The 15,253-nt window shown below is 36.6% G+C and overlaps 1 protein-coding gene across 1 annotated transcript in view; it reads left to right on the top strand.

The window, feature by feature from the left end:
* Nucleotides 1–15,253, top strand: part of RNF180 (ring finger protein 180) — a 181,657-nt gene that overhangs the window by 114,413 nt on the left and 51,991 nt on the right. The window contains exons 4-5 of the mRNA XM_047066629.1: nt 2,398–2,623; nt 12,285–12,410. Of these exons, the coding sequence (XP_046922585.1) occupies nt 2,398–2,623; nt 12,285–12,410 (352 nt within the window). The remainder of the gene's footprint in view (nt 1–2,397; nt 2,624–12,284; nt 12,411–15,253) is intronic.

Here is a 15,253-nt window from a genome sequence, read left to right on the forward strand (position 1 = left end):
CAATGCTTGTTTGTTTATCTCATGTCCTGTCACTATTTTTCTGAATGAATATCATGTTTTAACCGTACTTTCTAGGAGGTGGTTTCAGAACCCATGCTGCTCTGGCCTTCGGTGTTTCTGTGGATGACTCTCATTTGTCTGTGTTCCTTAGAGTAGCTACAAACGTGTTGTGATCGTTGTACAATGAGAGACGCATAAACCCACACTACACTGCACTTCAGGTTTGATTGGCTTTTTAAGTAACTACATCATACACTGAGCTTAGTTAAGTCAGTTAAAATCCAGATAAAATCCCTAGCTCTTCTTGACATAAATTGCTTTAGCTAAATTTTATTCATCGTATAGATGTGCAGTTTCTTTTAGAGTCTTCAATTAGGAATTTATATATATCTGTTAAATTCAATCTTGATTTCAGCCCAGCTACCTATTGAGACTTTTTAAAAATCTTGACTCTGCCAACTGGTTTAGCCTAGTGTACATTTTTATATTATTTGCTAATGGCATACCTTATTCCAGAAAGGATTTTGGTCCTTAATTAGCCAGCTATCTTTCCTGTCCCCTTCCTTACATTTCTGATAAGCATTTCTGGGGTCTTCATCTATGACCATTGAAATATTGAGGAGACGAATATGAGTTCTTAGACATACCTATTAAAAACCTCTTTCTATGTTGGCAGTGATCCATTAATGAGTATTAATTTTTAAAATATAATTGTTCAACTAACTGGAATTTAAATAAAAACTTAAAAATGTAACTCCCCATCCAACAGCAAATTTACTATTATACAACCCTCCATCGCTGCAATTTGGAGAAATACCCACTGGTATTCTATCCTTGAGATAATTTGTTTGTCTTTTTGTATAACAGTATTTATTACCAGACAGGTGCAGTTTTCTGGATTAATGAAAACTTTAAACCTTTTTAACTCCCTAAAACGTAGTGAATTTTATATACGTTATTTCTGTTTTGAGGATTGATTCACTTTGATCAAATAATAGATGAATAGTTCCAACCTCATTTTCTATTTTCAAACTCACATCAAGTTTATTTGCAAAATATTGTGTTTTTAAAGAGCAAAGCTTTTATTTCCTTGTGTATTTTAATGTGGTCTAGTTACTTTTGTTGGATATGTAAAGTACTTTATAGAAATAAAATTCTGCACAAATATTTGGGTCACAATTTGAAATGCTTCAAGAGGTTCCACAAATGATGGGGTTTTTTTATGCCATGGGTTTCTTTAAGGTTAATTAGTTCAAATCTCAAGGCACAGTCCTGAGAGTATAATGCAAGCAGAATAAGCTGGCATTATGAAATAAAATTTAGGTAAGTCAGCATCTAGGTCCATAGATGTTTTTATCTGGGGTGCCCAGTTCACTACTAATCATTTACTTATACCTTTCATTTTGCAAATGTCTTTTCAGTTTAGGAAAGAATATTCATGTATCAAAAATGAACAAAAAATTATGGATTCTGTTGCCTTTCCTACAGATTTTTCTTTATTATTGTGCAGGTCCTAGCTGCAAGCTTTCTTTTGGAGAGAGACTTTTACTTCATGTCCTGTTTTAAACTTTGTTTATGTTATATGGGATTTCACAGAATGCTTGATATCTAGTGGATTACCTCATTTAATCTTCACGTCATCCTCACAGATGGGGAAATCGTGAGCCTAAGTAACAGGCATTCTGTTACCAGGCCTCACGCTGCTAACCTCTGAGCTGCCTCTTTCCTAACTACATCTTTCTTAACTATTCTTTTTTGGGAGGAGGGAAGGGACTCATCCCATTTCTCAGCTATAAGGCTGATCCCCAAATTGCTACAAGTCTCTTTGCCTTGTCTATTTCCTGACATATGTTAGTCTTTGGCCGTTTCTTGGCCTTGGGGTCCACGAAGGGACAAAGTGTAGAGTAGATAGTGCATGCCTGGTCTGGGGATGAAGCATATATGGTATCCTCTTGTCCTTTTTATCATATGCAGATGCCCATATAAGGCTCTATAACCTTGTGACAATCACTTTATTTGCTGTGGTGGGAGTGGGATCAATGGGGAATCTGTAGTCCTGGGACTAGTATACCTGACACATACTTAACTAGTACTGGTTAAATAGAGATAGGGGTTACTTCAGTATGTTTGGACAGATTTTAGCATTTAGTATTATATAAAAATACGAAAAGTACTTTTTAAAAGAATAATTAAGACTTATGGATTTTTTGTGTGCGTTTTGAGTTTCTTGTCACTTTGCAAGATAGCCTTTCTGTCACTTGAAATATGTCACAGAAAGAGATATTATGTGCTTCTCATAAATATTTTTATTCATTTTAACAAAATGTAAAGGCAGTCTCTCAAGGAAACCAATCTCATACTGAACTTAGAGAAATTATTTTTGCTTATGTTTTACAGACTTTGAATAATGAGATGAGTACAGATGATGACAATGAATATGCAGAAGAAAAGGAAAGTTACATCTGTGCAGTATGTCTGGATGTTTATTTCAACCCATACATGTGTTACCCTTGCCACCACATCTTCTGTGAGCCCTGCTTACGGACTCTTGCCAAAGACAATCCTGCAAGCACTCCCTGCCCGTTGTGCCGGACAATTATTTCCAGAGTCTTTTTCCAGACAGGTAACTGTTCTCTTTCACTAACACGACTGCCTGATTGTTCTGGCTACAGCTTTGTTCTCATTCTTAAGGTACTTTATAAATGATTATAGAACATTATTGAAAATCATATACAGGATGATTTCTTATTCTCTACTTTATAAAACAGTGCTTGCCCAACTCATAGAACTGTGTGAAAATCATAGAATCCTAGATGAAAAGAAGTTCTCATGTCTAATCTCCTACTTTATGCTGAGATCTTTTCTAAGATGTTCTAACCAGTTGTTCAGTCTTGGCTTGGACATTTCTTTTTTTTTTTTTTAATTTTTTTTTTAATGTTTATTTATTTCTGAGACAGAGAGAGAGCATGAGTGGGGGACGGGCAGAGAGAGAGGGAGACACAGAATCAGAAGCAGGCTCCAGGCTCTGAGCTGTCAGCCCAGAGCCCGACGCGGGGCTCGAACTCACAAACCGTGAGATCATGACCTGAGCCGAAGTCGGCCGCCCAACCGACTGAGCCACCCTGGCGCCCCCTGGCTTGGACATTGCTAATGGCAAGGGCATTTCATTAAAACTTGAAGCAGCCCTGTTGATTATTTATTCCTCATATCTGCCTTTTACTGCTACTCATTCTTTGGGCCTTGTTATTTCCTCTGGAGTCTTTGAGAATAATTCTGTAAATATCTGAGGAAAACTCATGCCTTTCCCCCCACCCTCCATGTCTTTTCAACATCCTTATTCTTAAGGTTTTTCTTCTTGAATGAGAAGAAGTAAAATTGGAGCAAGGATTTGTTTAACTAATTATCAGTAAAGATGAAATATAATTTTTAAAACATACTAATGGAGGGGCGCCTGAGCGGCTCAGTCAGTTAACTGTCCAACTTCGACTCAGGGCATGATCTCTCATTTCATGAGTTCGAGCCCCGCGTCGGGCTCTGTGCTGACAGCTCGGAGCCTGGAGCCTGCTTCAGATTCTGTCTCCCTCTCTCTCTGTCCCATTCCCTGCTCGCACTCTGTGTCTCTCTTGCTCTTTGTCTCTCAAAAATAAATAAACACATTACAAAAACATACTAATGGAGACGGGAAAAACTAATGAATGTGGAACGTCAAGAATTGCTAAGGAAAAAGGGAAGAAGGATAGAAGTAAGTAGAGCTAACATTTATGGAGGGCACTACTCTGTGCCACCCATCACAGGAAAAAATGCTATCTCCATGTTCTGCAGGTGAGTGTGGATGAACAGATACACAAGCCAGATGATGCTACCTAGTAACTATAATTAGGTGAAGTATTTGGTTTTAAATATTCTGCCACCTGAGTTAAAATAAAAGTAAGGACACAATTAAATGATTCTCATGATTCATTAAAAGAAGTATCCCACTTCCCAAGAGTAAGCAAAGGTTTTTCTGGTGCTTGAAAGGGAATTTTTTATGTGATTTCTCTTCCAGGGCATACTAAGAAGTGGAGTAGGCAGTGTCCTCAAAAACATCTTCAGAGCAAGTGGTGTATCAGGTTTCCTGACATCTTCTGGTATACTTTGATAAAAGCTCAGGAAATAACAGAGTATAAATTAGGGAAAGTGACATTGCTAGTAGCCAAAACGTTATGGTCTAATTTTCTTATAGAAATAACTTTTTAAATTATAGAAGTAATACAATTTCATTATGGGAAAAATCAGAACATCCAGTTAAAGTTCTAAGCTCAAAAATCCTCTATAGTCCTAACATTTAAAGACCACAGTGAGTGAGTATACTTCCAGAATATTTTACATACATGTACTTAATTATTTTTCTTACAGAAAAAAATGTGACTATATTGTACATACGGCTTTTAACCTGCTTGGGTTTACTTAAAACTCTTGTGATTATATCATGATCTACTTAAACTACCAATATTATGGGACATTTAGTTATTTGTCATTTACTTAATTGCTGATATATGGAGATAAATATTTGCACACATCTCTGAGCATTTCTTTGCGAGGGATTTCAAGAAGTAGAACTGGTAATTAAAGCTGTTGTGTGTTTTAAAGCTGTGTGTATGTTGCCAAACTGTGCTCAAAAACTGTTATAAGCAGTATTATACAAAAGCTTATTTTCTCCACATTCAGGGCATTTGTTTTTCTTGGCCATGACCTTTGCTGATTTTTCTTATGGTTTGTTCATCTTTTTCTTGCTTATTAACAAGATTTTTTTTTTAATTAGTGTCAGCTTTTGTCCTATGGGGTTAATCATTTTCCTGTTTTGTCATTTGTATTTTAGTTATGTTTGTATTTTATGGATGTGCAGAACTTTTATGTGGTCTCATGTAGCAACATAGGTCTTTAATATTTCTAATTTTAAAGTTAGGAATTAAAAGGCCTTACCTATTAACTACAGAATTATATAAAAATTCTCTTTATCCACATTTATTTTAGGTTTCCACTTTGTCCTCCTATCCCATATTTAACTCCATTTAGCATCTTGTATGATGCATGGTTTGAGTAAGAATGGAGTACTTTTGGGGCGCCTGGGTAACTCATTTGGTTGAACATCTGACTTTTTTTTTTTGGCTCAGGTCATGATCTCATGGGATCTCAAGCCCTGCATTGGGCTCCAAGCCAACAGGGGGAGCCTGCTTGGGATTCTCTTTCTCTCCCTCCCTCTCTGCCTCTCTCCTGCTCATGCAAGCTTTCTCAAACAAACATTTAAAAAAAAAGAACGGAGTCCATTTTCTTCCATATCCTTAGACATTTATCCTAATATCATTTGCTGAACAATCCTTTTTTCCTATTCTAGTTGAATTGTCATTCTTTAAAAAGTAATAATAATTACTACAATGTAAGTGTGTTTCTTGACACCTTTTTCTTTTCCATTCATATTTCTATCTTGCCCTATACCTCTTAAAATTATTCTAGACTGTGTTTTAATAACTCACAGGTGAATTAAAATTATAAGTTATTTGGAGATAATTCATAGTTTTTAATTGACATTTATATAATATTGGGTGATTGTTATTGGATGTCATCTTAATAAATTTCTGCAATTTCCTTCCTAAAGGCTCTGCACAATTCTTATTAGTTTTCTGCCTGTATATTTTTTGTTGTTGCTATTGTAAATGAATTTTTTTTTCCTCTTCTGGTTTCAAATGCTTTTGGTGATACTTTGGAGAAGTTAGTTTACAGTCTTAGAGTATTCTCTTAACCTTACTGAACCCTGACAGTTACTTATTAAGTGAATGAATACTCTCAGTTACTTAATGTCAGCATTCCAGTTGCGAACAAAAAGGGATAATTACTGTCAAAGGTCAGAGTGGGAAAGCTGTCATTTCCTAAAGGAACTCAAGATATTTGGCCAATGTTTCAGGGGTTGGTTCTAACATAATTCTGTTACAGTAACTCAGTGGATAGAGATAATAATGAAATTCCCCCCAGATTTATTCCATAGACTGTACCTCAGCAAAATGATTTTAAACTTGTACTGTAACATTCACTGGTTAGGCAATTGTGCTTAAATTAACAGTATTGGATGTGATCTTGATAAAGTAGTTAACACATGAGAAGTTGAGAAGAGGAAGTGGGAAAGGATAAGTAGAAGAAAGGGTAGAAGGAGTTGATACCTATTTTTTTAAGATAAGTCAAGATATACTGTTGAAAGTTGATCGAAAAAAAGTTGTAGCAGACACTCTTGGTTGCTAATTAGTACCATTACATCCTTCTTTTCTAATATAACTCTGAGTTTTATTCTCAAGTATTCAACTCTCCCAGCATAGACCAGGTGGCTCCTGGGTAGCAGACCCCATCCTTGGCTTCCTTTGCCAGTGATTGGTTTACAAATCTGCATGTGGTCCAGTTTTGACCAATGACATGAGAAGAAAGTTTGTCTTTACTCTTAAGACATGAGATAGAAAAGCCATTCTGTCTCCCATTGGACATAAACAAGAAAGTGTGTAACAGAGATAGTTTTTGGCAGCCATCTTATGAATAAGTGGGGAACCCGCTTGGTACAAAGCCTTTATTTTTGAGAGCACAACGAAGGAAAGAAAAGAACATGAGGTCTTGGGGTGCCTGGGTGGCTCAGTCGGTTAGGCGTCCGACTTCAGCTCAGGTCACGATCTCGCCCTCTGTGAGTTCGAGCCCCACGTCGGGCTCTGTCTGTGCTGACAGCTCAGAGCCTGGAGCCTGCTTTGGATTCTGTATCTCTCTCTCTCTCCCCTCCCCTGCTCATGCTTTGTCTCTCTCTGTCTCAAAAATAAATAAAAACATTTAAAAAGATTTTTTTTAAAAAGAAAAGAACATGAGTTCTTGATAACCTCATTTAACCACTGAGTCAGCCAGCTTTGAAGCCCACACTACCTTTGGATTTCCTGTTCCATTAAATATTAAATTTACTAATTAACTAACAGTTTGAGTAAATTTTCTGTTAGTTTCAACCAAGAGCATCCTAACCAATAAAAGCATACTAATAAAAGGTAGTCAACAAGGAAACTAAAAATGATATGATTCACAACATTTTGAGAGGTTAAAAGATAGTTTAAAAAGACTTAAATCCTCTTGGAAGGACATCAATAATATTTAAAGATAATAAATAGTAAAGAGGATTCTGGAATGGTTGCATGAGAGGCTCAATCTTTACTCCAGTAAAACAGCTATTTAACTGATACCACTATACCACTATTCTTGTAAAATGTTGTACCATCAAGACCTTGTAGCATTTGGATATCCACATGCAAAAGAAGGGTGACTTTGGAGCCACACCTTAAACTGTTTACACATACACAAACATACATACACACACACACACACACACACACACACACACACGCACACACGCTAATTAAAATGGAACAAAGACCTAAATGTAAGAGATAAGAATATAAACCTCTTAGAGAAAACATAGGTGTAAACTTTTTGAAATTGGATTAGGCAATGGGTTCTTAAATGTTGCACCTAAAACACAACCAAAGAAAAAAACAGATAAGTTAGACTTTATCAAAGTTGAAAGCTTGTGTGCCTCAAAGGGTATGATAATCAAAAAGATAGTAATAAATGTTGACAAGGATATGGAGAAATTGAGACTCATATATATGTTTGTTAAAATATAAAATGGTGAAGTCACTTTGGGAAACAGTAGGATAAGTCCGGACATGGCAGATTCTAAGTTTGCTTAGGAGATTGGGAAAGTTCTGATGTGTCCCAAATTAATTAGAGTCCTTTTGTCTTGAAGGTGAGAATGACACCAGTGTAAGCAGGTTTAATCCTTTCAGACCAAGAGCTCCCACATCAGCACCCCAACTCTAGGTCTCTACAGGGAGGTGCTACATGCCACATAAGAGGATCTACAGGCCACCTAAAATCAGCAGGCAAAAGACAGGAAAAGGCCATGGTATATAAGCATTATGTGGGGTAGGAGTCATCCAGGTGAGACAGGAGAAATCCCTCAGTCAAGGATATCATGGGAAGGTGTCATATTTTCTTGAATTGACTATCTGACTGAAGCCTTCAAACCAAGCATGTCACTTCCCCTATTGTGGACTGACACTGAATGATCTTCCTGTAGGCAGTCCTACTACAGACCCAGTATCCATTGATCCAGGATCCCAACCCATGGTTATATAGTAGATGGGAGTGTCCCAGGTATTGCAAAGGGCGCCACAGAGTGAGTGTATCCTACTTCCCAACTGTGAAATGACTCACTCCTGTCCCCCCTCCCCATTCAGATGCACTCAAACCTCAACAAGAATGATTTCCACTCTTGTTCCACCATTTTCCTCCATTCAAACTCCATCTCCATTTTAACCACACACAACCCCATACCCACTACTCTTGTGCCTTTACCTGGCAGAATTAGGTGCTGATGAGCAGATATCCCAGTGAACTCCACTGGAAATAGGAAAAGGAAATACATAAGTCTTTACCTTATGTATAGAAGTCCCTAACTAAATAAGGAAATGACATTTAAGCTAATCTAGAATTTTAAGCATGGAAGAGGCCTATGATGTTTTCACCAGGGATATTTTGGCTGACTCAATAAATGGGGGATGTTACTGGCATCTAGTCACTAGGGACAGGGATGACAGATATCCTAGAGTGTTTGGGCCAGTCCTGCACAGTGAAGAATTATTCTGTGTTCTGTCTGATTTCCTCATGTCCTGCTGGAATTTGTCCAGGACAGATAACTCATCCCAAAGAATATCGCACTTCCTCTTTTTATCTACTGTGACAGTCTATAATTAATTGGTCATGGTCTATTATCCCTATTAAGAGCATTTCACCCTTTCTCTTATTCTCTACCACTGAGTCTGGTCTGTTAATTCTTATGCTAATAATGGTTTTGTTCTTGTGTCCATCCATGCCTCTTTTGTTTTTCTGTTCATTTTGTACAGAATAGTCACTAAGCCTGAAATCCAAACTCATTCTTTTTATCAGTAAGAGTACTTAATTTTGTCTTCCAGTGCAGTCATTCTCAAGCTTTAATTTGTGGATTATTTTTATTATAAAAAAAGAAATATCAAAGTAAGCATAATATTTAGAGCAGTGTTTCTCAAACTGTGTCAGTGAAAACCCACAAACTGTCTTAAAATCTTCAGGGATTAAAAGGCATTGCTTACTTTGCACCTGTGTAAGAGGGGCAAGAAAGTGCCATTTGCCAGGGGCCTTAACTTTCCTGGTGAAACTCATTTTGTACCCCTGTGGTACCACCTTTACAATTTTTACTGTATCTGTGTACCACCTGAATTATTTTTTAAGAAGTTTCCTCATATCAACACACCTTTTTTCTTAAATACTTATATTAGCTTCATCCTTAGCAATGTATTTGTGAATGTATGTGTTTGATGCTCTACTTAATATACATTTTTTTTCTAATGTACATTAAATAGGTAACTTTTAAATGTTTAAACATTTTCATTCAGTATCACCCAAAATCATTTCACATGTTGCTAGTGTTTTGCAAACCAACTCTTGAACACCAATGACTTATTCTTACAGAGGTTAATCTCCAGAAAACAAAAACAAAAACAGGAATGCTTAAATAGTCCCTGGGGATTGGGAGGGGAGGTAGAAATAAGGAGTAGAACAGATCATTGTCATTTTGTTTTTTGTTTCATTTTGCCCTTCTATGCTGTTGGATTTTTTAAACCAGAGCTATATGTGACTTTGACAGTTTTAAAAGTAATAAACCAAACTGCATCATTGGCTATGATGTGGTGCACAGGGAAAATGGAATTTCTTTCTTTCTTCCGTCTTTCTTTCTTTCTTTCTTTCTTTCTTTCTTTCTTTCTTTCTTTCTTTCTTTCTTTCTTTCTTTTTCTTTATTTTAAATATAATTTATTGTCAAACTGTTTTCCATACAACACCCAGTGCTCATCCCAACAAGTGCCCTCCACAATGCCCATCACCCACTTTCCCGTCTCCCCCACCCCCCGTCAACCCTCAGTTCTCAGTATTTAAGAGTCGTTTTTCACACAGAAGACAGTATTACAGATTCTTCGAAGGCAAGGATGGATGTTGTGATAACCTTTTGAGGATCTAGTAATATATCCCTATCCCTAGGATTTCAAAAGCCTTTTTCTAAATCTTGAAATGTAACTTTACATACAAAATAATAACAGGACGCATCATCACAGTATAAAGTACTTAACATTTTGTCTTTATCTTAGCAAGAGCTCGGTAAATATTGTGGGTAAACTGGGCTTAATTTAATAGATCACCTCTTAGTCTTATAATTCCTCTAGCAGAGGATAAACTAGCTATTCTTGGGTGATGAAACAGTTACTGAAATGATTCTTGAGTGCTCCAAAGTCATTAAAGGACATCAGTAAGTATAAAGTGATCACAACTGCTTGAGGTGAAAGCTTGGATAAATGCTCTCCCCTGAGAAAGTCATAATAGTAGCAGATTTCTCCTGGGCCTGAAGGGTTAAAAATGATGATAATTACTTTTTCATTATTCTGGTAGAAAATTATGAGAACAAAATATTGTAGCAAATACTAAATGGACTCACTAAATTAAAATGGATAAGTCATTAATTATGGCTTACCTAGATATTAAAATAGGAACTCCTAAATATTAACCTCAGTTCAGCATAAATTGTATAATTATAATGATTCACATATTGTAAAATCTGTAACTCCATTTCAACAGTATCATATTTAGAATTTTGGGTTTGGTTTTGTCCCTGTTCTATATGCCTCTGTCATCATGGTGCATATTTAGCTGGAAAATGGGACTTCCTAAGCAAGATTTTTAGCTTTGAACAGCTTATGAGTAAAGAATATGAAAATGAGGTTTTAATTTATTTTCTGAGGACACACAGATAAATACTCATCAGTGCTGGATGAGGTATTCCTGGTTGGCCTCCCTTCCCAGCATGCAGAGCTTTTCTGGACCCCAAATTCTATAGGGCATGCACTTACTAGTAGACCTTACAGCCACCCAGGGTGAGAATCTGCGAGGCCTGAAGAGATTTATATTACTGTATTTCTTTGATTCAAACTAGTCCCATTCTACTGAATGCAGGCTATGATAGCAGCTTATCTTTTCCCCTAACTTGTATTGTTCCCTTTAGAGGTGAGCATTTTTTTCTCTATGTGCTTAGGCTTTCCATGGCTCATATAAGAGAGAGTTCAAGTACTTTCTAGAATTTAAAGTGAATATCATCACATCTGTTCTCTGATTGGTCTGTGTTTACTTCCAATGAATATTTTCTTTTTCACTCATAAGGAAGTCTCTGAAAGGTTGAGAATTTGATTCTGCCTTTTTTTTAAACGTTTTATTTTTGAGACAGAGAGAGACAGAGTATGAACAGGGGAGGGGCAGAGAGAGAGGGAGACACAGAATCTGAAATGGGCTCCAGGCTCTGAGCTGTCAGCACAGAGCCCAACGCGGGGCTCGAACTCACGGACCATGAGATCATGACCTGAGCCGAAGTCGGACGCTTAACCGACTGAGCCACCCAGGCACCCCTGATTCTGCATTTTTTTAAACTTTCTCCAATCAGCAGCATTAGATTCAGTAAATTCTTGACCATCACATATAGAATGAACTAAAGAGATGATGCAGTAGGAAAAATTGTAAAAGATTTTTCCCTTTTATCCTCTCTCCTGGGCCAGGATTGTACTCTGGTTATTCTCTTGCTACACCTGTAACACATTTTTCCCTTTTTTGTCTACCTGTTTATTTCTACCTTTTTTTTTTAAGTTTATTTATTTATTTTGAGAGACACAGAGACAGTGCCAGTCAGGGAGGGGCAGAGAGAGAGGGAGACTGAGAATCCCAAGCAGGCTTCACACTGTCAGCACGGAGACTGATGCGGGGCTCAAACTCACAAAACCACCGTGTGATCATGACCGGAGAAGAAACCAAGAGTCAGTCGCTTAACTGAGCCACCCAGGTGCCCCTGTTTCTATCTTTTAATCTTGAGTCGTATTGAGGGCAAGGACTGGGTTTTTCTCTTTGCTGCCTATGGCATAATAACTGACATAGGAGATTCCCAGTAGATGTATACTGTATGTGTAGACACATCAAAGTTGCATCAAATGTGAATTTGAGGGAATTATGTTCGCTTGAATTCAAATTAAAAAGTTTACTCGTTTTCTTTCTTAAAGAGATCTAAATTTGTTGTCAAAATACTGTAACAATTTTTCATGCTCTTGCCATTTTAGTCAAATTAACGTCTAAAACTACTGTTTTCTCTTGCTTTACTCTAGAACTGAACAATGCCACAAAAACATTCTTTACTAAAGAGTATTTGAAAATAAAACAAAGCTTTCAGAAATCCAGCTCTGCAAAATGGCCTCTCCCAAGCTGCAGGAAAGCCTTCCATCTTTTTGGAGGTAAGGAAACTAATGCAAAAATGTTTGGTAACTTTGTCTAAGGTCTCTTTTTTAAAGCGATTTTTTCCTAACTAAAATGTTAGGGGAAACATTTCTGCATTGGTCAGGTTTAAGTAAGAATTTTGCCAAGTATCTTCTTGCTGAAAGCATTAAATATAATAATAATAATAATAATAATAATAATAACAACAACAACAACATATGAAGAAAATAGAAAATAGAAACTGTGTAAGAGCAAAATTTGAGAAAAACACATGATTAAAGTACTTTGCCTTGCTGTCAATACTGTTTAATATGATGTTTAATAGATGAATGAAATTCACCTCAAAAGTAACAGATTTGACAAAAGCTATATTTGACAAAAACACTAGTATTCTTTATAAAGATCCTGAATAATTCATTATCATAGGTAAGTTGATTTAGTTTTATTATTTTACAGTTGTCCCACAAGTTTATGACAAGTAGCAAATAGCAGAGACTTGGTGTAGAAAGTGTCTCACAGGTACACAATGGAATAGGAATACCAGTTTCTGGGTTCAGGTTTAACTAGCTGAGTGACCTCAGAGGTGTCATAATAACCTCTTCTTTTGTTTTGATTTTCTCGTATGTAAAATGGGAGTATATATATGTGTGCAACAGAATTAGTACAGTTGTAAGGATCAAAAGAGCGAATGGGAAAGCACATTCTAAATTATAACTAACTATACTACAGGTAGAAGGAATTAGCAAAATAAGGGCAAGGAAACTTCTGAAACCTTTTTTACCTTTGAGAATTTGTTACCGTAGAATGATAATCATACAATATGGACATAAAATATAATTTCTCCTTTAATAAAACAATGGCCAGAGCATAAAATACTGTGTGGTTTTAGTATTTACCACTTGTGATATTATGGGATCTGTTTGGAAAGCTCCAGATATGATCGTCAGGGAATGGAGCCGGGGAGCTTCTACAATAAGACCTAAAAAATCAGTACCCCACAACATAAACCAAAAGGAGATAGAAATGGAGCCTGTATGGTTGAGGCAAAAAATAAATTGATTTATGAAATCCCTGAGGTACGAAGAAAGTAGTTTAAGGACAAATATAATTTTATAGAGCAGTCTGAATGAAGAAAATAGTTGAAGGACATTTTACACACATATGCTATTTTATAAAGTAGTAACTGTAGAAACTCATCCACAAATTTGGTATAGACACATTTAGACATATGAAAGCAAATAGAAAATGAATTTTCTTGAAAGATCTCATCCCAAAGAAGAGAAAATTTAAAGGATAACTTGTATGCTTTAAAAGATTCCTTTGGGTCCTACATACTGCTGTGCACACAGATTTTAAAAAGAATGAAGCACCTTTCTGATAACCCCACAATTTCCTTCACCTTTGTGTATCCCGAGATACTGAAGCTATAATTTAAACACAACCTTCTTTGTGATTTCATCATATTTGTCCTCCCCATAAGAGTTCCACAGAACTTAAGTTGTTAAAAGTTTTTACGGAGGAGGTTCAAAGTAGCTTTGTTATACAACCCAACTTAAGAAATATATTACTATCAAAAAAAAAAAAAAAAAAGAAATACATTACTGTCAAGGGTCTGTGGAGCTAAACAAGAGTTGAGCTGTCAGGCTCAGCCAAAATTGAAAGAGTTAAGCCTTTGATCACTTGGTGCAGTGGTATAAACAGGAGTCTAAAACTGGAGGAGATGCTGATTCTCCTTACCTCAAATCCATTTTGGAACAGTGCACTGATCTAGATTCAGGCAGATCAGCACACATGTCGAGATCATCTGACTAATGAGGGGTCCCTAAACAAAAGGCAGTGGCAGTTTCAGCCCTGAAGGTGCACGTAGGGGGAGGGGGGAGGGGTGGCAGTCAGCTAAAAGCAGAAAAGCACTGGGTGCTACTTAAGGGGCCGGGGGTCGAAGTGTCTTCAAGTTTCCCTGTTCTACCCCTTTTAAAGGGGTCCCATTAGAGGCACCTGAACAAGCCTTCTGCCCAAGGCCTCATAGAAAGAACCTAGGAATGCCGGTGTTGGGCCTAGGGATGTAAATATGTAAAAGAGCATCACTGGCCAGGGAGACATAAGGGCAGTTTGTCCTGTAAGGTCTGTCAGGTAAAGCTTCTGTGTTTGCTTATGGTCAGGCCTGAAAAACCATTCATAGGAATTTAATCATAAACCAGACTCCTTATTTGTCTGTATTCCTGAATCACCTTCTGTCCTTTTTGTTTACTTCGTGTTCCTCTGAATTTTGCATTATTTCTTTATACAAGTACACACATGTATATTTTTAATCAATGCTATTTACTTTTGCTTGTTTTTTTTAACTTTGTAGTGGTAACAGTATATATATAAATTCCTCTACATTTGCTTTGTCACTCAGCATTATATTTCTTGGATCCATCCATTTCAGTCCATTATATGAATGTGGCACAATCTATCCATTTTCCTGTTGATCAACAATAGAGTTAGCCAGTTCTTTATTATAAACAGCTGCTATAAACTTTCTTTTCTTGTCTACTGGAGCATGAGAGTTCCTCTAGAATAAATGTGGGTAGAATACTTCTGGGTCATAAAAAAAGCAACATTTTTACCTTGATTACCTAAACCAAATCATTTTCCTAAATGCCGATACTGATTTATCATCACCTTTGTCTACCACATTCGGTATTTTCAGTCCTTGAGATTTTACCAGTCTGATAGGTATAAAATGGTATCTCATTGGGGTTCTAATTTCAATTTCCTGATTACTAATGGGAAATAAACATAGCTTTATATGCATATTGGCAATTGAGTTTCTTCATCTGTGAGATCCTATATAAATTTTGTCCATTTTCCTATTGTA

The sequence above is a fragment of the Lynx rufus genome, unplaced genomic scaffold, assembly GCF_022079265.1.
Source record: "Lynx rufus isolate CCGP_SWC_20201006 ecotype Redwood Valley unplaced genomic scaffold, mLynRuf1.p SCAF_1, whole genome shotgun sequence".
NCBI lineage: Eukaryota > Metazoa > Chordata > Mammalia > Carnivora > Felidae > Lynx > Lynx rufus.